We start from the raw sequence: 23,392 nt of genomic DNA, 5'->3' as shown, positions 1-23,392 counted from the left end.
CGCTGGAATGAGGCCTGGTGTTTATAGTGGTCGTTTTCAGGGACGGGGAGGAGAAGGGGAGGAAGCATTCCCCGGACGGAGAAGCTCTGGGGACCGGTGACGGTAGCGGGTTGAGCCATGTAGTTACGTTGTAAGTGCATCAAAGAGGGTCACGTCAACCTCACGGGGGAAAGACAAAAGTTTTTAAGGCCTGAAGGTCAGGAAGAATTGAACGAGGTTTTTGGCCAAACCCCAAAAAGATATTACAAGAGTCTATTTCCGTACCTTGCGCGCGTGCTTGACCAGGTTTTCTATCACCCCCTCGAAGGCTTCCCTATCGCCAATCTTTTCGTCCGTCCGCTTCTGCCAGTATTCTAGTGCCTCCTTTGCCGCTCCCTCTAAGCCTTGTAGCTTGGCAATGTGGGCTTTGAGTTCCTGGTCGGTCATGCCGTTCAACGCCTCGTCTGTCGTCATGCACAGGTGCCGGGCAGCCACGAGATCCAGCTCCGGTTGCGGGGGAGGGCCCCTGCGCTTCTTCGAGGCCGAGGGCTTCCCTTGGGTATCGACCGATGTAGACGAATTGTTCCCTTCGCCCTGCCGTAGCCGAGACACTGATCGGGACTCGCTAGAGTTGCGTGGGGAGGCGGTACGAACGTTAAGTGATGGAAGGACAAGCTTCTTTTGCTTTGAGGCCGGTAGAATCTCGTCAAGGTCCACGGGGACACCGAGTGATACGAGGAAGAGACGCCGTGTGCGGGAGCGGATCCAGTCAGGAGGGGCGAGAGGTGGAGGAGCGACGAGTTGAGACCAGAGAGATGCGGAGCGAGGTGTGAAGAAGACAGACGAGTCTTTAGACAGAGGGGGGAAAGCGGGAAGATCAAGTTCCTCGGGTGGGAACAAGGCTGCGAGGTAGGGTTCCAAGGTTGCTATAACTCCTTCGGGGTCAAGTCCGTCAAAGTCGGGTATAGGCTACATGAATTGTTAATAATTTGAACAAGTATAATGTCGAGAAAACTCACGAATGGTAACGTAGGTTGTTGTGGGAGAGTTGCTTGTGAAGGAGCAGGCGCCGGAGCTTCTGCTTGCTGGAAACCGTCCTCGAAATCATCGAAGTCGTCATCTTCGTTGCCCTCCTCAAAGTCGTCGAAATCGTCTCCGAAATCGTCTTCATCACCATCTTCCTCCTCATCCTCCTCTTCAGCTTCATCGCTGTCACCAGCTGGTACAGGCGCGGCTACAGTGATGGGCTTCTCGGACGGCTCTTCCTCTTTTGACTGCGAGGCCGGGGAATCGGGGGATTCAGGTGACGGGTTGTCTACGCGAAAACGAAACTCAGTGGTCAACAGATGTTCTTGTGCTCTTTAGGACTTGGCTATTCCCATACCAGCAGCGCTTTCGCCAGTTATGCTCTCGCCCTGAATCTCCCTGACCTGACCATCGGAATCCACGACGATATCTGGGGAAGCGTCTGCTCTGCGCCTCTCCTCGTATTGGATCGAGTGCGAGCGGCTCCTTGGCCCTGGGGCCTCCTCTACAATGGTTGTGGGAGCGTTGATTTCAGGGGTCAAGGAGGCGTCCCGAGATGGTGTTTCTTCGGGGGCAATCGCGATCTCGTCGGGTTGGGCATCTTGTTCCCGCAGGGCGTATGCTGGAGTTCCGGGGACTTCGCCGTATGATGGCTGGTCATCGACTCTCTCGACCCGGGTCTTGGGGACGGGCGAGTTGAGCTTCGAGCTCGCGGCATCGGATTGAGCGTCCGTGAACTGGTCTTCGGACTCAGACTCCTCGGCTACCAACATGTCAGCAGTGTGCGAGAGTGTTCAAGGCTGGGAAACGTACCCAGCTCGCGGGCACCTGGGTCCTCGCTGGGAGCCACCTTGGGAGGTTCGAGTTTCTCGGCGTCTGTCATGATGACCGGAAATAGACGAGAATACTACTTGGAGCTGCAGAGCCTCGAGGTAGCGAGCTCTAGGGCATGTGATATGATGGTCGTGCGTGGGGTTAGGGGAGCCCGACCTGGGCGGTGGGCTTGGTTCGCGATCGGCAGGTCCGTGAGGGGGGATAACTTGAAATGGGAGAATCCACAGGCTCCCCAGTTAGAAGAACGATTCCTGGGCCGTGTACAGATAAGAAGGTCCGGCCAAATATACTTGGTATGATCAAGAAAGGAGGTCGACCGCATCTGCGAGTTCTGGAAGCTTGCCCACTCCAACGCATAGGTACATCACGTGGGGCTACTTACAGTGCGCGCCTCGTCCATTCGCAAGCCTGGTCTATTCCTTGCCGAGCACACCGTTCTTTGCGTGGACGTTTAAAATGATCATACGGGCTTGTTCTTATGTGTATGCATATGAATTTGCTTCTTCTTCTTCTTCACCGCCTTGTGTAAATGATGGCTCTATTAAAGCTTGGGTATACCTCAAAGAAGACCGTTGCCATCATTGGCGGAATGGGCCCTTCCAGCATCAATATCGAGATAACAAACACACAAGGAATGCCGTAAGCTCGTACTCGCGATCCACACTCTGCGTGAAAATATATTTCACGTGTCTCATCGAGCAGCTCACATGGAACCATCACGCAAGATTCACGACTCTATCCTTCTCATCAAGATCGCATTGGATGTACTACAAGTACCTAACCTGTAGGCTCGCCGGGGGCACCGTTTAAAACGGTCCCTGCATCAAAGAGCTACCTAAGACGATGGCTAGAAACAGACTAGCTCAGGCACCTCCTTAGACAACTGTGAGTGGTGAGGTTCGGGCGCGTCCCCACAAAAAAAGCTCCCATGTGCTGTAAGGTCCGTCTTCAATCACCCCGTTGCCATCGACGACAAGAACCTCTCCCATCTCAACTTTTCGCACTGACATCCCAGGTCTCTTTGTTGGTCATCAGGAACCTCGTCTTCAAGGCGCCGAGCATCACGTGAACGCATCAGAGATACTGCGATCGACAATTCCCCCGACGCGAGGAAGCTGATCCTCAACCTCCAACCGCCATCATGTCGTTCAGCTTTGGAGGCACAGGCGGCTCTTCGGGCGCGCCAAACAACAACACGACGTCCACCGCGCCGGCTTCGGGTGGTTTATTCGGAGCTGCGGCGGGAACACCCAAGTTTTCCTTTGGAGGTGCCACTGCTGGTAGCAGCACTACACCCGCAGGCAACCCAGGCGGTTTGTTTGGTCAACAAACTGGCGCCTCGGCGCAAAAGCCTGCTGGAGGTCTATTTGGAGGCTCCGCGACCAACAACGCTTCTACCACACCGGCCTCGACTGGAACTGGGCTCTTCGGCGGCGGTGCCTCTACGACTCCTTCATCGGGCGGTCTTTTTGGAGGAGGAGGTGCTTCCTCTACCACTCCTGCGACAACTGCTACGACTGGAGGACTGTTTGGTGGAGGTGCCACCACCTCAACTACGCCTGCGAGCGGAGGGCTATTTGGAAACAATGGAAACGCTGCCAACAAGCCTGCGGGTAACCTATTTGGTGGTGCCAACACTACTACTCCTGCCAGTGGTGGTGGTCTGTTTGGTGGACAGAACAATGCCACCCAGGCACAAATCGCAGCCACCACCTCAGCTGCCCCGGCGTCTGGACTGTTTGCGAGCGCTGGTAACTCTTTGTTCGGAAACAAGGCGGCCTCTACCGCGCCGACTGCGACCCCCGCGAAGCCAACCTTTGCTCTGCCATCGACGACACCAGCCGGAGCACCACCTGCGGACTCTTCGAAGCCTGGCGGATCCAACCTTTTCGGAAACGCAGGTGCTCAGACATCTACCACACCCTCTCTCTTTGGAGCGAAGCCGGCGAACACCTCGGCTCCCGCTCAGCCCATCACAACCACAACAGCCTCGTCCGGTCTCTTTGGAGGCGCGCAGTCCGGCGCCAGTGCCCCTTCTGGAGGGCTCTTCGGCGGCGGTGCCCCAGCCTCTACTACCGCTCCGTCATCAGGTGGACTTTTCGGTGGCGCAAAGACCGAGACAGCTGCACCAGCCGCTTCCCAAGCAGCCGGTTCGACACCTTCTACTACCTCAACCCTGTTCGGTGCTAAGCCCGCGGCTCCTGCGGCAGCTACTCAGAGCTCGACACCTGCTGGCGGACTCTTTGGAGGTGCGGCAACAACATCTGCTGCTGCTACCACTTCGACTCCTGCGACTGCTGGAGGTTTGTTCGGCGCCAAGCCTGCTGCAACCACAGCGGCAACTGCAACTACGGCGGCTCCAGCAACGGCTTCGAGCGCGGGTGGTCTCTTTGGTGGCGCCCCGAAGCCTTCTACCGAGTCGGCGGCGCCCAAGCCTGCGGGCGGCTTGTTTGGAACACCGGCCACCACCCAGGCTCAGACATCTGCAACTACAGCTGCTCCTGCAACTGCGGCAACGACAACCGCAGCGCCAGCAAGCAGCTTGTTTGGAGCCAAGGCGGCCACGACTACAGACACCAGCAAGGACGCAGCGAAGCCTGCCGCTCAAAACGGAACCAGTGCTCTAGGTGCCTCCACCACTGGCCCTACCTCACAGATGGCCCGGCTCAAGAACAAGACCATGGAGGACATTGTGACGCGATGGGCCTCGGATCTGTCCAAGTACCAGAAGGAGTTCAAGGAGCAGGCTACCACTGTGTCCACCTGGGACAGAAGCCTCGTAGACAACGGCGAGAAGATCCAGAAGTTGTACCTGGATACTTTTGAGGCGGAGCGCAGAAGCCATGAGATTGAGCGACAGCTTGCGGCTGTGGAGAACCAGCAGGATGAGCTCGAGGCTTGGCTTGATCGTTACGAGTCGGAGGTCCAGGACATGTTTGCCAAGCAGCTTGGTCCCGGCGAGCAGTTGGCAGGTCCTGACCAGGAGCGGGAGCGCACATACAAGCTCGCGGAGAAGCTGATGCAACAATTGGATGAGAAGTCGAGGGACCTCACTAAGATGGTCAAGGAAATCAATGACATTTCGGGCACACTTAACAAGGGTGCTAAGCCCGAGGACCCTGTAAGTTTCATACCCCCATGGTCAAGGGTGAGCAAAGTTACTAACCAAGCGACACAGCTGAGCCAGATCGTCCGGGTTCTCAACGGCCATCTCACACAGCTGCAGTGGATCGATGCTAATGCCTCGGCCCTCCAGTCCAAGGTGACGGCAGCCCAAAAGTCGAGCAGCAACCTTGGAAGCCACTACGGCAGCTCGGACAATGATGCGGCGGAGAGCTTCTACCGTTCGTACATGGGGCGACGATAAGCGGGAGGTGGACGAGTGTAATTCATTGGGAATGGAGTTTGGGCAAGGACTCTATGTAATTCTGTAGTAGCAAGATGGAAGACCAAGTCACACAGACAGACAGACATGGTTGGAGAGCAATCAAGACGAGATGAGATGTGGGAGGTACACATGAGATGCGATGCGATGCGATGCGGAAACCTGTAGAGTGCGCGGATGCGTGAATGTTTCTTGTACACTAGTTTAGACTGTGGAAAAAGGGAACATCTGGATGATGTGTCATTTCATATCATATCCATCCCATCGAGTCGACGATCGTGTGAATGTGTTTGGTTGGTTGGTGTCCGTTGTCTTGACGAGCTGAAATAAAATCTCTCGCAATTGAGTGGCTTCCCCGCGCAAAGCTTTGCCCGACCTTTCCGGTACCGAAGATGTGAAAAATTGAGAGGTTTAGTTCTGCTCGCCGCCCTGCTCCTTGGTGATCTCGTCGCTGTTGACGGACAAGTCAGTAAAGGGGTCGCCTGGCGCATCAATTGGGTGGTTGGAGGGGACGTACATGTGCTTGGAGAGGCGCTCGAGGTGCTGCTGCTGCTCCTGGAGCTTCTTCTTGAGCTCAATGAGCTTCTCCTTCTCGCGCTGGCGGATGGCGTAGTCCTCGTTGGCCTTCTCTCGTCGCTGGAAGGCGTCACTGTGGAACAGAGGTTAGGATCAATTGATGTCTTGGTGATGTGAATTGATGCAAATCCATCCGCGGCCGGAGGGAGGAAGGGAACTTACCCAGGACCGCCAGTCTTGGGAGGAGCACCGGTAGCACCCTCGGTCATGACGCGGGGGGTGGTCGAGAAGCATCGAACGGGCCGGAAGGTGGCCGTCTGGCGGAAAGTTGTTCGGAGCATGGTTGTTGATATGTCTTGTGAAAGACCAGGTTGAAGGGTGAAGGTAGAGGCGTTTTGTGTGTGTAGCGATGACGTGGGGAAAGGTTGGAGAAGTGGTTGCGAAGAGCCGAGAGCAATTGGTCGGATGATCTGATGAGCAGCGAGCTGTCTGGGTTCGGGCCAGGCTTCGGGCCATAGGGCGGTACATCTACAGCATAGAAATTCGCAGCGGTTTCACAGGTACCCTGCTAAGACGGTCGCACGGCTGGCGGTAAATCCCGGCCCCGTCCGCTTGGGAGCTCGGATCTGGGAGCCTGTCAGCGCGGACGAGTGAGCCTACGGGATTGAAGAATTCGAGCAGCCAGGGTCAGGATCGCTTCTAGGGTTCCCTGTAAGGCTGCAGTGAACGGACGTTTTGTTTGTCTATTCTGTAAAGTTTTTCTAATTCCCGTCGTGATCCTAAAGAAAGAAAATGGTCAAGAAGACCCCCAAAGTCAAGACTTCATGATCCAACAGAGGCACCCATCGCTAACAGAACGAACGCCTCCTCTCAGGTGACGGGGCGGGTGGCGTGGAGTTGTACCGCGTATGGAGTAGGCGATGGAGCTGCGGTGCGGAGGGAAATAAAACTGACAGGCTAGATAGCCGGCTCGGAAGCAGAGGCAGACAGGCAGGAAGGCAGAGATCACCAGATATTTGCTGCAAAAGGCCTCGGATGGCACACAATATCTCACCTTGCCCAGGACTTCAGTGATCAGGTGGACACCCATTGACCATTGCTGGTTGACCTCGGGTCTTGATTGGGTAACACACGTCTAAGAGGGTACTTGAGAGACGTAGTCTATTAATTGCACCAAGAGAAGAGAAGATGACGGGATTCTTGATAAAATGATTAAAAATTCTCAAAAAGAGGCCCTCAAGCTCTTGCCAAACCAAGATATTTTTATCAAAATTCTCCCCTTTGTTGAGCTACAAGCGGCCCAGTTGTTGGTGTTTCTGGAACCATGGGCATGTTTCTTCCCAGCTGAAGTGGTGGCAACGACGTCAGCGGGCCCTGCAAAACAGACCAACGCCATGCGGCGCAGCTCGGGCAGACGGCTGGCTGCAATGTTATCGAGCCCCCATGATGGACACGTCTTGTCTGATGGAGAGACGTTTGATGAAGGTTATGCTGTCTTGTAAGTGAGTTTTTTTTGTAGGTTCCGCCTTTATGCATTCCAAATAATCCAAGCCATCCATGGCCAAAGTATGCTCCGCAAATGCATACAGCCCGCCTTGATGAGACTGTGAATAAGAAAACAAGGTTGCGCCGCAGACCAGCTGACCTATTGTAAAGATCGAGGCAAGGCGAGACGAGGCATCACGTTCTTTGTCGTTGTAGGCAGATTTGGGCATGATGAGTCAATCGCCACGGCCCAACCAACGTTGGTTGCGTTTGAAGTGGCACAGGCAGCGAGGAGAGCAGAGCGCCTCATGCTTGGTCGCCGTTTCAGCCCGTATCAGGGTGGACAGAATACGAATTGCATGGAGACGGTTGGTGATTAAAAAGGCGTGCAAGATACTTTCAGTTTTTAGTGAAGGGTGTGCAGATGATAAACGTCGCCTTCATCGCTGGTCGGATATTTTGGACTCTGTTGCCTGTCCCACGAGCCTCGTGTCGGCACTTGTGTGGCTGCTTGCCGCTCTGGCACGCCAAGGGGAGGATGAAGGGGGGTCACCAGCACACTGGATTCTGGGAGACGAATTTGGGCGCATGATGACGATGACGGTGATGACGATTTTGGGGGCCCCTCCATCCATCGTTTCGCTGCTGTTCCCTGTGCTTCGTTTCTTCACTCCTGGGAATTCCAGCCGCTCGTTGCTCAGCCGTTGACGTGTCGTTCCGCAACATGACGGCTCATATCGGGTCTAGTCAGGTCAAGCATTCGAGGGAGGAAGGGAGGGGTTCTGGTCTATTGCTGACGAGGCTGCAGGGACTGACTGATAAGGGCACTATGCTTTCCAGGGCGGATTGTTGTTGATCGTAATTGGACCTTGGTTATGTTGGTTGAGTAGGTACTGTGCTGCCGTTAGAAGTGAAGCTGGGCAACTTGCAACTCCTTGATAGCCAGGTAGGATCTGCAAAGGTAGTCTGCCAATTGGGCATCTTATCCAGCACGTGAGGCTGTCAATAGGAACTCATTCCACGCCTTGCCATGGGGGAGCTGAGGCACTCTCGTCAAGGCTGAGGTGGAGGATCCAGGCGATGACAACAATGCCTTATTGCATCCCATCCACTAACAGGCCGTGCCCACTGTGACGGCGAAGGGGTGCCCTGGAACTTCAGTGGGACTCGAGTCGACACCTGGTGGGCAGTGCTTGCCAGTTCCTCGAGGGTAGGTACGTACCGTGGCCAGGGCAGTGGGCACCTCACTGATTGCCTGTGCTTAGCACTGCCAGAAGCCAGAGGAAGGGGGCAATGGAGCTCCAGGGCAGTGAGTCTTTGATGCCTCCACGTTTTCGCTCACTCCCACCCGTCGTCAACCAAAACTTGCCCAATCCCCCAACAACCCCCGAAGCCCGACTTGGACTTGGATCCTCTACCTAACTTACCTACCTACCTACCATCCGCCGTCCCGCAAAACCACTTCTTTTTTTTCACCTTCTCCCCCCCGTGCAGTCACCTTCTACTTGATTGAGCTCTCCAGCTTTACCTTTGATAATTCTCCCCTTTTCCTTCACGTCACTCCTACAGATTCCCGACTTTAGGTATGTTTGCGACCTCGTCCTGACCCCTTTCCTCTCCCCTGGGCAGCAGCGCCTGTCCTGCCGCTGCATCTGTACCTGTTTGTTTGTGTTGTGCCCTTTTGCCCCCCCCTCTGTCGTCATTGCCCCCCCTCCCTCAGCGAAAGGAGAACACGCACCCATCAAATGCCCCTTGGAGTCCTCGACGCCTTCAACCACCGCGAACAACGGAGCCTCATCTCCATCGTCAACGATATTCTCCGACAAGGCGTACGGTTACATGCTCAGACGCTGCATCGCTTGTCCTGTCCCCTGCTGCCGCGCCTGTCCAGGAGCAGCTGTTTGAAACCCCCCCCCCGCCACTGACGGGCCAAGCAAGAGCGGGGAGCCTCACCGAGTCGTTCGTCGCTCGCTCGCTCTAGCCACGCACTAACAGGCGGCGCGCAACTGCTTCTCCCTCTTCAATCGCCCATAAACTCCATCGACCCGTCGCCCCTCGTCACTTCGCTCCGTCATCTTTCATCGCCGCCTCGACTCATTCGCAAATCCGCGCTGGTTCGATTCTTTCTTCGCTTCCTTTGCGCTTGCCCTTTTTTTACTTACCCACCTACCGCACCGCTTTGTTTACCTCTCGTCTGACAGCACCCCCTTTACTAACTCGCTTTGGAACCACAGTCGTCAAACACCGCCAAAATGGGTCACGAAGATGCTGTCTACCTGGCCAAGCTTGCTGAGCAGGCTGAGCGCTACGAGGGTATGTGTTGCATGTCGAAGAAATCAATCGACCTTGCCTGCCTTTTTATCGATCGCGCGCTGACACTGGGCGCGCGCGCCTTTCGCAGAGATGGTCGAGAACATGAAGATTGTCGCCTCCGAGGACCGCGATCTCACTGTTGAGGAGCGAAACCTTCTGTCCGTCGCCTACAAGAACGTCATTGGCGCTCGCCGTGCTTCTTGGCGCATAGTCACCTCCATCGAGCAGAAGGAGGAGTCTAAGGGCAACTCTTCTCAGGTCACCCTTATCAAGGAGTACCGACAGAAGATCGAGGCCGAGCTTGCCAAGATCTGCGACGACATCCTCGAGGTCCTTGACCAGCACCTCATTCCCTCTGCCAAGTCCGGCGAGTCCAAGGTCTTCTACCACAAGATGTAGGCGCATCCACGATGGCCACCACCGGCCGCTTGACCGCAACCCGTCATGTGCTGATCCAGCCCTACAGGAAGGGTGACTACCACCGTTACCTCGCCGAGTTCGCCATCGGTGACCGCCGCAAGGACTCTGCCGACAAGTCCCTCGAGGCCTACAAGGCTGCTACTGAGGTCGCTCAGACCGAGCTGCCCCCTACCCACCCCATCCGCCTTGGTCTCGCCCTCAACTTCTCCGTCTTCTACTACGAGATCCTCAACGCTCCCGACCAGGCTTGCCACCTTGCCAAGCAGGCATTCGACGATGCCATTGCTGGTATGTCTTGGTGCCTACTGTTATCTTGATCTGCCGCTGACTCTTATCGTACAGAGCTTGATACCCTGAGCGAGGAGAGCTACAAGGACTCCACGCTTATTATGCAGCTCCTCCGCGACAACCTTGTACGTTTCCCGCAATACCTGGCTCTCGATGACGACGGTGATGGCTAACATGTTGAAACAGACCCTCTGGACCTCTTCTGAGGCCGAGACCTCTGCTGCTGGTCAGGCTGAGGCTCCCAAGGAGGAGGCTGCCGCACCTGCCGCTGACGCCCCCGCCCCCGCCGCCCAGGCTGAGGAGCCCAAGGCCGAGTAGAGTGACAAAGTATGATTGGTCTATGCAGGTGTCAGGTGGGCTGGTGTCTACGGAGTGGACGGAAGACCTCGTTTTTGATCAAGAGCTTCGGCATCGTTTCGGTACACAGACAAGCACCATGGAGGGGCTGACTTTTTCCACCAACGGGCTGGCAGGGGTCTTAAGGAGAGCACTTGGACGTTCTGCTTTTAGACTTTTAATGCGTTGACCGTCTGGACAATAAAAATACTAAAATTACTTTCAATACACGATGATACATGATTGGTGACAATGGGATTGGATATTGAGCCTCGAGGCATGTTGCATTCGGCAGGGGTCTCATGAACCATGGCTCCGGTCATGGGTTGTAGCTGCAAGGTAGGCTGTTACAGTTTCAGTCATGACAATGCACAAACAACATGGGTGTTTCTCTTGTGGGATGTTTTAGGTGTCAACTCTTTTTGGTGATATCATTTGAAGGCGGCGTCTCATCATCTTCAACATCCATGACAGCAAAGTGAACTCTCAGCCACAGGCTACAGTCCAGACATGCAACCACCAACTCCCCTTCGTCACTGACTTCCTCCAGATCCGCCTCTCGAAATACATAGCTCCTCTCGTTTCCACAGCGGCAGGGACGATACCAGCATTCGTCATCCTCGTCAAAGGCGAGGTCATCCAAGTCGACGTTTTCTACGCCTGTCTGAAAGGCTGCGTCTCGACTTGCAGCACCAGCAGGGCGAGATACACGTAGGGCAGCGTCGTATGCAGCCCGGGATGAAGGGCTGGAGAGGACGTTGAGAGCAGTGGTGATTTGGTCAACAGTGAAGAAGTCGGAAGGATTTGAGGCGGCGACCTTGTCGGGATGGTTGCGGAGGAGGGCGCGGTGGTAGGCGCGCTTTATGAGGGGCGTGGGGTCTTGTTGGGTGTCGAGGAGGGTGGCTGTCAGGTTGAGGACTTGATAGTGCGTCGCCGTGCCGGAGGCGGCGGAAAAGTCTGTAGAAGATGCCATGGAGGTTGGTCTTGGGCTATGAGAGAAACATTTGGATATGAGGAAGTGGAGATGGCGGATTGTGTGAGTCTTGAATCTGAAAATCTTGGGATTTAGACATCTTGATATCACGTGACGGGGATATGTCCAACAAGATATTGAAAGGAAACAAGCCATTGGCTTTCGTGAATGCTTGGTAGCATTGTAATTTGCGATGGAGTCATTCTGGGCTGCCGTAGGAAGTGTTTCGTCTGGTAGTTATCGAGTGTCACTCTGGAAAGGTGGAACAGCAGCATGGCTTGTTCCAAGACACAGCACAAATCACAAAGGAAAAGTCGGCTTCTGTTGATGCGTAAAGTCGTTGCTTGAGACTGTTGCAGAGATTCTTGTACATAATAATACACGGGTACATGTACAGGTACGCCAAAGCAGGTCATTCCATCTCTCATCGTCTCCTCTATTTGGGGAACTTTGTCCAGCCATATTTGCCCACCTGTCATGACAGTTAGCATGATGAACGGAGATGATGTGAGTACCATAACTTGCCCTCTTCCAGCGCTTGATGAGGCTGGGCATCTCCAACATGGCCTTTCTCCTCTGCTCCATCCTGGGTCACAGTTAGCAATTGTCCACTGCGGCATTGGCAATTGGGCCTCGTACTTGGCAATCATGTGTCGTTCGTGGATGTGACCCTTGACCTTCTGTCCCACACCAGTACCCTTCACCCTCAGACCGTGCTCGACCCGGTGAGCAAGACGGTACTCGGTGCCCTTGCGAGTGTCGGGAAGCAGGTCCTCGACGCCGTGCTCGCGGGCCATCTTGACCAGCTCGGCCTGGCGGCGCTGCGAGTAGACGGGGTCTTGCCACTTGCCCGTCACGGGGTGCTTGTAGAAGCGGAAGGGGTCCGGCCGGGACTCTTGGGAGGGCGTCTTGGGGCTCCCCTCGGGGACGATGGCGGCGGGGGGGTATCGGGCGAAGAAGCGCTGCAGGGGCGTTGGCAGCGACTTTGCCAGCTGGATGAGCTGCGACGGGGATGCCATTGTGCTAGGGGCCGGTCAATCGCATGTCCCGCGGGGGAGAGGAAGGGGTCGATTCGAGATGGAGTCGTTGACTTTGAGGGCCTCTCCAATTGATCGATCATGTCGAGGCTGACGTCCCAAGTTTTCGAGTGGGGGCCCACTTTTGACAGGCAGGTCATGATTGGTTGATGAGTTGCAGCCTCCAATGCTTAATTCCACAGCCTCGTCAACTCTAGCAACATCCATTTCAATCAGCCATCAGTCATCACTTACAGTGGCGGGCGGATGCCTGCTTTGATTCTAATTCTCTCTCTTTCTTCTATTCATCTTCAACACACACACACACAGAAACCATGCCTCTCGATATCGAAGAGATCCTACGAAAGAAAAAGGCAGCAGACGCCGCCGCCGCCAAGCCTAGGTTCATCCCCAAGGCCCAACGAGAGCGACTGGCAGCTGAAAAGGCCAAAAAGGAAGAGGAAGACAAGAAGCGCAAGGCCGCAGAGGAGGCTCAACGACGACGCGAGGATGAACAGAAATGGGCCGCCCGATCAAACGGCTCATCATCGACGCCCAGCGAAGCGACGAATGGCTCCTCCTCGCGGGTGCCCACGGGGCCCAAGGCCATGAACCAGGAGAATGGTCGTGGAAGGGGGCGCGAAGGGAAGAAGGGGGATAAGGCGAACGTGGACAAGCGCTCAGCAGAGGACATCGAGGCGTCTCTTTTACGATCACGATATCTCGGCCCCGAAGTAAATCAACAGTCCAACTTTTCGGCAAAGAAGAAGCGAATGCGCACGACGGAGAGAAAGTTCAACTTTGAATGGGACGCCGACGAAGACACATCACGCGACAACGATCCCTTATACACGCGACAGAGCGCCAACCACAATGGATCCTTTGCCGGCGTCGGTGGCGAGTTTGACGAAGAGGCTGAAGAGCGAGCTCGCAAGCGCGCGAGGATGATCGAGCAGAGAGACCCGGAGAACGGAAAGGAGCGAGCCAAAGGATTCATGGAGGACTTCTTCCGAGCTCGCGACAAGGCCCGGCAGCGTGCGGATCGTACAGGCCTGGGCAAGCGGTGGTCAGAGAAGTCGCTGGATGAGATGCGCGAGCGCGACTGGCGCATCTTCAAGGAGGACTTTGGTATTGCGACAAAAGGCGGCATGATCCCTAATCCCATGCGCAACTGGCGTGAGTCGAATCTGCCACCTCGACTGCTCAGCGTCGTCGACCAGGTCGGCTATAAGGAGCCTACACCCATTCAGAGAGCTGCCATCCCCATCGCTCTCCAGGCTCGCGACCTCATCGGTGTGGCCGTTACCGGTTCCGGAAAGACGGCGGCCTTCCTTCTGCCGCTGCTGGTGTACATCTCCGACCTACCACCCCTGGAGGATCATAACAAGAACGATGGCCCATACGCCCTTATCCTCGCCCCTACTCGAGAACTGGTGCAGCAGATTGAGACTGAAGCCAAGAAGTTCGCCGACCCCCTCGGCTTCCGCTGTGTGAGCATCGTCGGTGGTCACTCCCTCGAAGAACAAGCATACGCCCTCCGTAACGGCGCCGAGATTATCGTCGCCACACCCGGTCGTCTGGTGGACTGCATTGAGCGGCGACTCCTGGTGCTCGGCCAGTGCTGCTACGTCATCATGGATGAGGCCGACCGCATGATCGATCTGGGCTTTGAGGAGTCGGTCAATAAGATCCTCGACGCCCTGCCCGTGTCGAACGAGAAGCCCGACACGGACGACGCAGAGAACGCGCAGCTTATGAAGCGCTACCTCGGCGGCAATGACCGCTACCGCCAGACCATGATGTACACGGCCACCATGCCTCCGCTCGTCGAGAAGATTGCAAAGAAGTACCTCCGCCGCCCGGCTGTCGTTACCATCGGCAACGCCGGTGAGGCTGTTGACACGGTTGAGCAGCGCGTCGAGTTCGTCTCGGGCGAAGACCGCCGCAAGAAGCGCCTACAGGAGATCCTGTCTTCCGAAGCCTTTGCACCCCCCATTATCGTCTTTGTCAATATCAAGCGCAACTGCGATGCCGTCGCGCGAGACATCAAGGCCATGGGGTGGTCTGCCGTTACACTGCACGGTTCCAAGACTCAGGAGCAGCGAGAGGCCGCCCTGGCTTCGGTGCGTGCTGGACACACACAGGTACTCGTCGCCACCGATCTTGCTGGTCGTGGTATCGATGTTCCCGATGTTTCTCTCGTTGTCAACTTCAACATGGCCACCAACATCGAGAGCTACACCCATCGTATCGGTCGTACGGGTCGTGCCGGCAAGAGTGGTGTTGCCATCACCTTCTTGGGCAACGAGGATGCGGATACCATGTACGATCTGAAGCAGATCCTCAGCAAGAGCTCTATTTCAAAGGTGCCAGAAGAGTTGAGGAGACACGAGGCTGCGCAGTCGAGACCGGTACGCGGTGGAGGTGGTGTGGCAAGGAGAGAAAAGGAGGAAGCGCCTGGGAAAGGAGGGTGGCAGTAATAATAGGATGCCGCTTTTGCATGGATAGATTCAATGGGAACATAATGAAATCATCACTCTATAGTGTTACAGTGAACTAATACCGTCTACTCTTTAACGTAACATTCATTTCCATTTCTCTTTTACTCTTTTTCCTACATGTCATCCGACAGCAGGTCTAGTATAGTAGTCTTGTCTAGTCTACTCGAGCTTCAGCTGCTCAAACTGCTTGATGGTCTCCTCGAAGCTGGTGAGCTCCTGCTTGGCGTCGGCCAGCCTCTTCTGGTCCGTCTCACGGATGGCGTCCGAGGCCTTCTCAAGGTATCCAGGGTCGTTGAGGATCTTCTCCTGCTTCTGGATGCTGCTTCGGGCCTTGTCCAGCTTCTTCTGCGCCTTGGCGATCTCGGCGTCGATATCGACGCGGCCCTTGACGTGCAGGAAGACAGCCGCCTCCGTCGACACGGGGTAGGCGACGCAGCCGGCCGGCCGAGTGGCATCGGGCGACAGAATCTCGACGCCCTTGATACCCTTGCCGCTGAGGGTCTTGATGGAGGCGACCTGCTCCTTGACAGTGGCCAGGGAGGTGTCGTTGTAGGCCTGGATGATGACTATAAACGAGTCAGCACCTTGATTATGATAGTTAAAGATTGATTACTTACCCTCGACGTCGTCCTTGAGGGCATACTCGGCCATCAATGATCGAGTGGCCTTGACACAGCCCAGAACAAGCTCGTAAGCACGCTCAGACTCAGGGTCGTCAAGCTCCTCAGTGTAGGTGGGGTACTTAGCAACCATGATAGACTTGGTCTCGTCCTCGGGTCTCCGGGGCATTCGCTGCCACATCTCCTCAGTGATGAAGGGCATGAAGGGGTGGATCATGGTCAGGGCAGCCTCGAGAGCCGTGTACAGGGTCTGGATGGCCGAGTTGCGCTCCTCCTCGGTGCCATCTCGGATGATGGACTTGGAGTTCTCGATGTAGACATCGCAAAGCTCGTTGTACCAGTAGCGGTAGACAATGAGCGTCGACTTGGAGAACTCGCGGTCCTCAAGAGCCCGGTTGATATCCTTGGCAGCGGTGTTCATCTTGTGGAGGATCCATCGCTCGGCGAGAGTCTTGCCGCGAGCAATACCCGACTTGGAGGGAGTGAAGTCCTGAGGGAGACTTCCAAGGACGTACTTGGTCGCCTGGAAGATCTTGTTACAGAACTTTCGGTATCCGTGAATGATCTTGACGTCCAGGTTGATATCTCCACCACCAGTGGTAGCGTTGATCATGGTGAAGCGCAGAGCATCGGCACCACACTGGGGGATACCGTCAGGGAAGGCAGTCTTCTGGTACTTGGTGGCCTTGGCGACCTCGCTGGGGTGCAGATTACCCTGAAGGAGCTTCTCGTGGAGGTAGTCCAGCTTGACACCGGCAATGACGTCCAGGGGGTCAACGACGTTACCCAGACTCTTGCTCATCTTTCTACCCTCGGAATCTCGGACCAGACTGTGGCAGTAGACCTCCTTGAAGGGAATATCGCCCGTCATCTTGAGTCCGAGCATGATCATTCTGGCAATCCAGAAGAAGAGAATATCCCAACCAGTCTCCAGGACGGATGTGGGGTACAGGGTCTCGAGGTCATGGGTCTTGTTAGGCCAGCCCAGGGTGCTGAAGGGCCAGAGGCCAGAAGAGAACCAGGCTGTTTATGCGGTTAGCTGTCAATATCCAAAACTGTTTTCAGGTCAACTCACTGTCGAGAACGTCCTCATCACGCTGAAGAGTAAACGTCTTGCCGGGCAGGGCAGCCTTGGCCTTCTCCTCGGCCTCCTGCTCAGTCCGGCCAGCGAACCAGAGCTTCTCCTCGGGGATATCTCCAGCGCCTCCCTCGATATTGGCAAAGTACACAGGGCACTGATGACCCCACCAGAGCTGTCGGCTGATACACCAGTCGTTGATGTCCTCGAGCCATCGGTAGTAGCTCTTCTCAGCAGTCTCAGGGCGGATCTTGATGCGGCCGTCTCGGACAGCAGCGAGAGCAGGCTCGGCCAACTCCTTCATGCGAACCCACCACTGAGGCTTCATGAGAGGCTCAATGACGTCCTTGGACTTTTCGCATAGAGGGACCTTCATGGCATTGTCTTTCTTGTCGACATACAAACCCTTGGCCTTCAGGTCATCCTGAATGGTGTAACGGACGTCGAATCGCTTCTGGCCCTTGTAGGGGCCGGCGTTCTCGTTCATGAGACCATCATCGGTCAAGATGTTGATAAACTCGAGGTTGTGCTTCTGGCCGAGGGTGAAATCGTTGGGGTCGTGGGCAGGGGTAAGCTTGACGGCACCAGTTCCGAACTCCATGTCGACATACTCGTCGGCGATGATAGGGAGCTTGCGGCCCTCGATAAAGGGGTGGATGGCGGTCTTGCCGATAAGGTGCTTGTACCTCTCGTCCTTGGGGTGAACAGCGATACCAGTATCACCCAGCATGGTCTCGATACGGGTAGTGGCGACCTCAACGAGCTCGTCGGATCCCTCAATGGGGTACTTGAAGTGGACAATGACACCAAACTCGACCTTCTTGTCGTAGCCAGGGACATCGAGGAGTGTTCGGCCAGTCAGCTCCTTGTTGACGACCTCGAGGTTGGATAGGGCAGTGTTGAGCTTTGTGCACCAGTTGACAAGTCGGTTCGCACGGTAAATGGTGCCCTCCTCGTGAAGCTGGACCCAAGTCTCGGTAACAGCCGCGGATAGGTTAGCGTCCATAGTGAAAGCTATCGCATGTTAGTATCTCCTATAGACATATTTGGTATCGAACCTACCCTCTCGGCTCCAGTCGAAAGAACTTCCCAGGCTGGTCAGGGCCTTGTTGATGCGCTTGTGGTACTCATCCTTCCACTGCCAGACAGTGTCGACAAACTTGGCTCGGCCAAGATCGTGTCGGGTCTTGCCCTCCTTTCTCCAGAGCATGTTCTCGACGACGCTCTGAGTCGAGATACCAGCGTGATCGCAGCCAGGCAGCCAGAGAGTGGTCTTGCCCTGCATTCGGTTCCATCGAACCATGAGATCCTGAAGAGAGTCACCAAGGGCGTGACCCATGTGCAGGGCGCCAGTGACGTTAGGGGGAGGGTGGACAATGACGAAGCTGCCCTCGTCCTTGACCTTGCCATCAGGCTTGAACTCGGGCTTGAAGAAGCCCTCCTTCTCCCACCAGCTGTACCATGCCGACTCGACTGCAATGGGGTTGTATGCCTTGAAATGGGGGTCCTCGAACGATCGGATTCGCTTCTTCTCACCCTCGGGGGTGTCCTCGACGTATTCGGGGAGGGGCTCCTCCTCGACCTTCTTCTCCTTGGGCTTCTTCTCCTTGGCTGGCTTGGGGGCGCTCGCGGCGGCCTTTGCCTTCTTGGCCTCGAACTTGGCCTGCTTCTCGGCCTTCTTGCGCTCCTTCTCCACTGCGCCATCATGTTAGACCATCTGGGGTCGAAATCGGCTCGGGGAGGCTACACATACACTCCTTGGCAGTCTTCACCTTGGCACCGCCCTCGGCACCGGCATCAGCGCCGGAGGCATGAACGGGGGCAGCAGACTCGGTGATACTCTTCTTCTCCTCGGCAGGGACGGCTGGAGGGGTATTGGTAGCGTCTTCAAGGCCCTCGCTGGCGCCGACTATACGATTCCAATGTTAGTCACACCTTAAACATGCCCCCATTCACAATTTTCATCCTTACTAGGGTTTCCACGGCCGCTGTTTGTCGCCATGGTGACTCGCGTGGTCGTCAAGGGTCGTCTTGGGGAAGCAGATCGCACGCGAAGTGCTTGAACCGCGAGTCGTCTAAACGTCGTGCCGGAGATGACTGGGTGAAGCCCGTTGTTTTGGGGCTTCAGACACTGTCGCACACCGGGAATTGACTTAAATAGAGAGAAAAGAGCAGAAGTGACTCAGAGTCGAGCCTCGTTGCTACGATTCAAGACGGTTTGGTTTGTAAATTTGAGTCATGGGCATCCAGGACGAATATCGGAAGGTGGGTTGTACCCCGCGTAGTGTGGCGTCTGTGGCGGTGCACATGTGGCTGGAGCTCTGGTGCTGGTGGTCATGTTTTCCACCCACGTCTTGCTTGACATTGAACGACTGTATTCCAACGCTGTGTTTCTCGGGATCTTGTCTGTCGATTTGATTGTTTTGAAACCTGCTGAAACTGGCGCTTGGAACTCTGTTTTCCCCTGTTCCTTCACAGTCTATGCCTTAATGGCCTTCAGGCTAGCTTTGAGAGCTCACGCGAGCCGGACATTGTGTAGTATCACAGCCAGCTCTAGAAGGGCATATTCAACAGGCAATGGCTCAAATTATTTCACAGTAAACTTGGGCTCTAAACAAAAGGTGTCACTGCTCTGAACAAAGTATCTATTTGCAATGAGCTAACTTCACCCTAGGACCTCGCTGCCTTGCTACAAAGCGTGAAGCCACAAATCAAGCTGCCCAACCCTAGCCATCATGATGCAGCAGTTATTCTGGCCACGCCAGAGTATGCTCGATGGTTGGAGGAGGATGGCTTCATGGAAGAATTTGTAGAGCTTCTCTCGGGCTCTGAAAAGATGGAGCAGTTCCACGTTCTTGGTGCCGTCGTCGACCATGTTGCTCCGCCTGTTCCGGCGAACAAGCCCATCCAGGGCTTGTCCATCCTCCGCGGCTCTGTCGGCTCTATCCTCCCGGAACTCTGGAGTGAAGCTCCTCCAAAGGCAAGGGAGGATGCGAACAAGGTTGCGGCTTTGACGTTCGACCTCGGCAACCCCCATCTCACTGTCCCCTTGACCAATACCACTTTCCAGAACCACAAGACGTCGACTCTTATTGCAAGCCGATACGACCTCTCTCAAGAATCTCCGAAGCTCCTGGAGAAGACGGAAAAGCACTGGCAGCAGGTGACTCTTCCCCTCAGAGAGCAGCTGCCTTCGATCAAGGACCTCGGCATCTGGGCCCCCCTGGTACCCCTGACTCAACCACGTGTGGTGACAGAAAGCTTTGGCAACATTGTAAGGAGAGTCAATGTAGATGACGAATCAGTTCCTGCCTCGAATGAGCTCGAGCCAGCAGTCGACGAATTGCACAGCCGGAAGTCCAACTTGGTCCAGTCGCCCATGGGCATCTGGGCTGTCATCACGCCCCCTACGTTTGCTCAAGTGGGAAGCAATGTCTCCCACCCTGCCGACCCAGATCCGGAGGCGACGTTTGGTGAGAATCTCAACATTACAGACTTGGTAGCCTCGACATCTAGTCATCTACATGGGCTATACGGGCAAGGGGGCCGACTATATCAGATCTGTAAGTCCTTTCTACTTGAGCAACTCCAAACCAAGTGCTAACATGAGCAGTGAGTGGCGGTGGTGGTTGGGGTGCAAAGAAGGGCCTGCTGTCACTTGATCCTCAAAGGACTCACTTTGCGTTATCTGAAGAGGAGGAAATGCAGAGATTCATCCAGGCCATGGACGGTGGCAACTTTGTCCCCGTGGGCTCCAAGATCCAGTTCTTCGTGTCGACCGAGACCTCGGCGATGGAAGCATCTGGTACTCCTGCCCCTGGCGTAGTATTCGGCACGGCCAGCAGAGTCCACGACTCGACAGGCGCCGAGTCCGAGACGGTCGTCTTGGATAATCATTTTGGCGCGCTTTCAAACGACGGAATCTTTGTCACCTCGTCGGATGCTGCCGCCGAGACGACGCCGGGCTACAACAATGACTGGAAGCTCAACGTGCCAAACTCTCGGATCTTTGTTGCCGACCAAGAGTAGGATCTAGATGGCTGGTTCGTGGTGTTTCTGGCTTGGTGCGCGTGCACGTGTATACTTGAGATGTGTAATTACTCCCCCTTCTAATATCTAGACGCTGGTGCCAACTCTACCCTGATGAATACATACCCCATCTACTCTTGACTTGATCTTCTTTTCTTTTGCAATCCCTCTGCCGCTGCCGCTGCAACATCCTCCAGCGTCGTCCCCCTCTTTCTCTTCCCGACCTTCTCGCTGCCAAGCACCTCATCCTCCGCAATGTCTTTGTAGACACCAGCGGCGCCCTGGAACAACTCCTTTCCCCATCCTCCCTCCTCAGTCATGGTGTGGGAAATCTCTTCCATCTCTCTGACCCAGCGGTATGCCTTGGGTGGCATGTTTGGCACGGCCTTGTCGGCGAGGGCGAGGTGCGTGGGAAGGCCCTTGGCCATCTCATCTCGCAAAACATTAGCGACACCAAGGCTATGGGCGGTTGTGAATGACTGAGTAGCTATCGCTATGAAGCCTTTTGACATGGCTGCGAAGCACATCTTGAGTCCGCTCGCGGCGCCGATGTTGGGGGAGATGGAGTTCATGTTTAGCACTGAAGCAAGAGTATCGCCGTAAGGCAGGGCTGAGAGAGATTCTGGCCCGGAAATTGGAAGTCTTGGGCGTATCCAGTCGGAATGGTTGCTGTCGCTGGAAGATTTAGATCCGCCATCGGTGGAAGATGTCCGTTTTGGAGGACCTCCTAGGATGCATCCATCGATGAAGCGGATGGGTACCTCGGATTTCTTAAGAAGTGATCCGATGACTTTTGTACTTGATGGCGAAACTGCATTCAAGTCGATAAAGTATAGTTCCTCTCTTCTCTTGGACTGTGAGAGCGCATCCACGATGCGTCCTGCTGTAGCCTCGGCATCTCGTGGGGGCACGACAGAGAGTATTACTGAGCACTCTTCAACCAGGTCAACATCGGTCTCGAGCAGTTCCACATTGACTTCTCGGGCGCGATCAATGGTATCTTGACTGTGGGTTTTGTAAGTTCCCTGTTTCTCGCTGAGTGGTAGATATATCCTACCTTCTACCCGAGCAATTTGTCGCAACAGCAAAGTTGTGAGCAACGAGCAGGTTGGCGATGCCAGCACCCATGTCGCCAATGGACAGCAGTCCAATTGTGGCAACGGGACCGTCTTTGCTTGACATGCTGTTATGACAATTCACGCTGGCGTATGAATATTAATTTCAGATTGACACGGAAAGTTTAATCCGATGTCGTTTAGTTGATGATGTCGGTCTCAGGGAAACGTGATCACCAGGTTCATGCAAGGTCCAAGTTTATTGTTAAGAGATGTTCACGAGCGGGGAATTAGCCGCATACACCCTCAAGTATCAGTTTCACATTGCTCTCGGTCTTATCAGGATATGGCGCAATAAGTTGCTGAAATGTGTTGATCAGAAGCAACTCATGCTGGTAACAACATCTGTGGATAGTACTTGTAACGCACCAGAAACACCATCTCGATGCGCCGAGGTCTACATCAAAGATAAGTACTCTTGGCTTCTGGCGCAAATCAGGTTATCGCGACGGCTTAGTCAACACACGTCTTCATCAACCACCAAGCGAATCGAAAGCCATGGCCAGCCATCCATTCTGGTGGTGAGCGACGTCACCCGCCCAGGATCCGTCCCTGTTTGCCCGTCGCGGGGAAACGTCCATCGGCCGATTCGCCTCTAACGGCATGACATGATGACGAACACTTGACAGGCCCGTCCTGCCGTTTATAGAGCCGAGTTAGCGAGCAGCTAGAAACACAGTAGAACCTGATTCTCGTCTTGAATACAAACTTCGTCTTTAAACCATCACTACACCACACCAGCAGACCCATGTAAGAAGGGCCATCTATTATACATCATGGCACCCTGTCGCCAACAACAAACAACACCAGCAACCTCCTCACAGAGCAACCCACAAGAGCCAGCAAATGACACCAAGTCACAACGCTCAAAACAGAAACGGGCTGAGCCAATATCTTCTCTCGCCCCACGGAGACCGGACGAGATTGAGGAGGCGGAATCAGTAGTACCAGCACCCAAACCGAAACCCACGAGAGTTGAATCATCGGACGAAGAGGACCAAGAAGGGGACGACGATGACGTGGAAAGCGTCTATTTATCAGACGACGAAAGAAGTGACGATCAGGATACGTCGTCTGAAGAAGACTCGGATGATTCCGACGACAGCGTGGAATCATTACCACCCCGACAGTTGACAAGACGTTCAACTGGACGCGCCGTAAAACATCCATCACCCTCCTCGCCATTCACAATTGTCCAGACTCGATCTGAGACCACACATTGGATAACCACACAGCAACCCCAAGGAAACAACAGAGCCGTAACTCGCGGCACCAGAACCCTTCAACAGCAAACCACTATGCACGGCCAAAATCTCAATACCCAACAACAAAGACGGTCGAGCGGGAATAGCCTCAGGCTCAACATGAGCATCGATGTCAACATGTCTTTCAGTGGCCTTGTTACGGGCCGTAATCTGTCATTCGCTGGGGTATGTAAGCCGCCGTTCATATCAAAGGAACAACCTGACTCACAGATC

At 55.0% G+C, this 23,392-nt stretch overlaps 9 protein-coding genes across 9 annotated transcripts; 4 read left to right on the top strand and 5 right to left on the bottom strand.

Annotated features, from left to right (window-relative positions):
* Positions 1 to 252: 252 nt before the first annotated feature.
* LRP88_10044 (DUF5102 domain-containing protein) lies at positions 253 to 1,888 on the bottom strand (the record flags this gene model as incomplete). The annotated part of the gene is made up of 4 exons (XM_083246517.1): positions 253 to 948; positions 999 to 1,253; positions 1,410 to 1,768; positions 1,819 to 1,888. The coding sequence occupies 4 exons, from the start codon at positions 1,886 to 1,888 to the stop codon at positions 253 to 255; spliced, it is 1,380 nt and encodes a 459-aa protein (XP_083097630.1).
* A 1,092-nt stretch (positions 1,889 to 2,980) lies between these two features.
* On the top strand, positions 2,981 to 5,206 carry LRP88_10043 (Nsp1-like C-terminal region-domain-containing protein; the record flags this gene model as incomplete). Its single annotated transcript, XM_083246516.1, has 2 exons — positions 2,981 to 4,960; positions 5,018 to 5,206. The coding sequence occupies 2 exons, from the start codon at positions 2,981 to 2,983 to the stop codon at positions 5,204 to 5,206; spliced, it is 2,169 nt and encodes a 722-aa protein (XP_083097629.1).
* Positions 5,207 to 5,635: 429 nt separating this feature from the next.
* Positions 5,636 to 6,081, bottom strand: LRP88_10042 (mitochondrial ATPase inhibitor, IATP-domain-containing protein; the record flags this gene model as incomplete). The annotated part of the gene is made up of 3 exons (XM_083246515.1): positions 5,636 to 5,675; positions 5,742 to 5,873; positions 5,963 to 6,081. 3 exons carry the CDS (start codon positions 6,079 to 6,081, stop codon positions 5,636 to 5,638), a joined length of 291 nt encoding a protein of 96 aa, XP_083097628.1.
* A 3,396-nt stretch (positions 6,082 to 9,477) lies between these two features.
* On the top strand, positions 9,478 to 10,564 carry LRP88_10041 (14-3-3 domain-containing protein; the record flags this gene model as incomplete). The annotated part of the gene is made up of 5 exons (XM_083246514.1): positions 9,478 to 9,538; positions 9,627 to 9,933; positions 10,005 to 10,246; positions 10,301 to 10,371; positions 10,433 to 10,564. The coding sequence occupies 5 exons, from the start codon at positions 9,478 to 9,480 to the stop codon at positions 10,562 to 10,564; spliced, it is 813 nt and encodes a 270-aa protein (XP_083097627.1).
* Positions 10,565 to 10,752: 188 nt separating this feature from the next.
* LRP88_10040 (mitochondrial 54S ribosomal protein mL59) lies at positions 10,753 to 12,574 on the bottom strand (the record flags this gene model as incomplete). The annotated part of the gene is made up of 4 exons (XM_083246513.1): positions 10,753 to 10,926; positions 11,124 to 11,571; positions 12,028 to 12,141; positions 12,195 to 12,574. The coding sequence occupies 4 exons, from the start codon at positions 12,572 to 12,574 to the stop codon at positions 10,753 to 10,755; spliced, it is 1,116 nt and encodes a 371-aa protein (XP_083097626.1).
* A 332-nt stretch (positions 12,575 to 12,906) lies between these two features.
* Positions 12,907 to 15,051, top strand: LRP88_10039 (mRNA splicing protein PRP28; the record flags this gene model as incomplete). Its single annotated transcript, XM_083246512.1, has 1 exon — positions 12,907 to 15,051. One exon carries the CDS (start codon positions 12,907 to 12,909, stop codon positions 15,049 to 15,051), a length of 2,145 nt encoding a protein of 714 aa, XP_083097625.1.
* A 180-nt stretch (positions 15,052 to 15,231) lies between these two features.
* Positions 15,232 to 18,772, bottom strand: LRP88_10038 (valine--tRNA ligase; the record flags this gene model as incomplete). The annotated part of the gene is made up of 6 exons (XM_083246511.1): positions 15,232 to 15,638; positions 15,690 to 16,715; positions 16,768 to 17,784; positions 17,833 to 18,465; positions 18,524 to 18,679; positions 18,742 to 18,772. 6 exons carry the CDS (start codon positions 18,770 to 18,772, stop codon positions 15,232 to 15,234), a joined length of 3,270 nt encoding a protein of 1,089 aa, XP_083097624.1.
* A 236-nt stretch (positions 18,773 to 19,008) lies between these two features.
* LRP88_10037 (uncharacterized protein) lies at positions 19,009 to 20,799 on the top strand (the record flags this gene model as incomplete). The annotated part of the gene is made up of 3 exons (XM_083246510.1): positions 19,009 to 19,035; positions 19,445 to 20,333; positions 20,384 to 20,799. The coding sequence occupies 3 exons, from the start codon at positions 19,009 to 19,011 to the stop codon at positions 20,797 to 20,799; spliced, it is 1,332 nt and encodes a 443-aa protein (XP_083097623.1).
* A 131-nt stretch (positions 20,800 to 20,930) lies between these two features.
* On the bottom strand, positions 20,931 to 21,981 carry LRP88_10036 (6-phosphogluconate dehydrogenase; the record flags this gene model as incomplete). The annotated part of the gene is made up of 2 exons (XM_083246509.1): positions 20,931 to 21,804; positions 21,857 to 21,981. The coding sequence occupies 2 exons, from the start codon at positions 21,979 to 21,981 to the stop codon at positions 20,931 to 20,933; spliced, it is 999 nt and encodes a 332-aa protein (XP_083097622.1).
* Positions 21,982 to 23,392: the final 1,411 nt, after the last annotated feature.

This window comes from Fusarium phalaenopsidis (genome assembly GCF_050370095.1).
Source record: "Fusarium phalaenopsidis strain FUZ10S chromosome Unknown contig_32304, whole genome shotgun sequence".
NCBI lineage: Eukaryota > Fungi > Ascomycota > Sordariomycetes > Hypocreales > Nectriaceae > Fusarium > Fusarium phalaenopsidis.
Note: the sequence above shows the minus strand (reverse complement) of the source record. Positions and strands in the feature narration are given on the sequence as shown.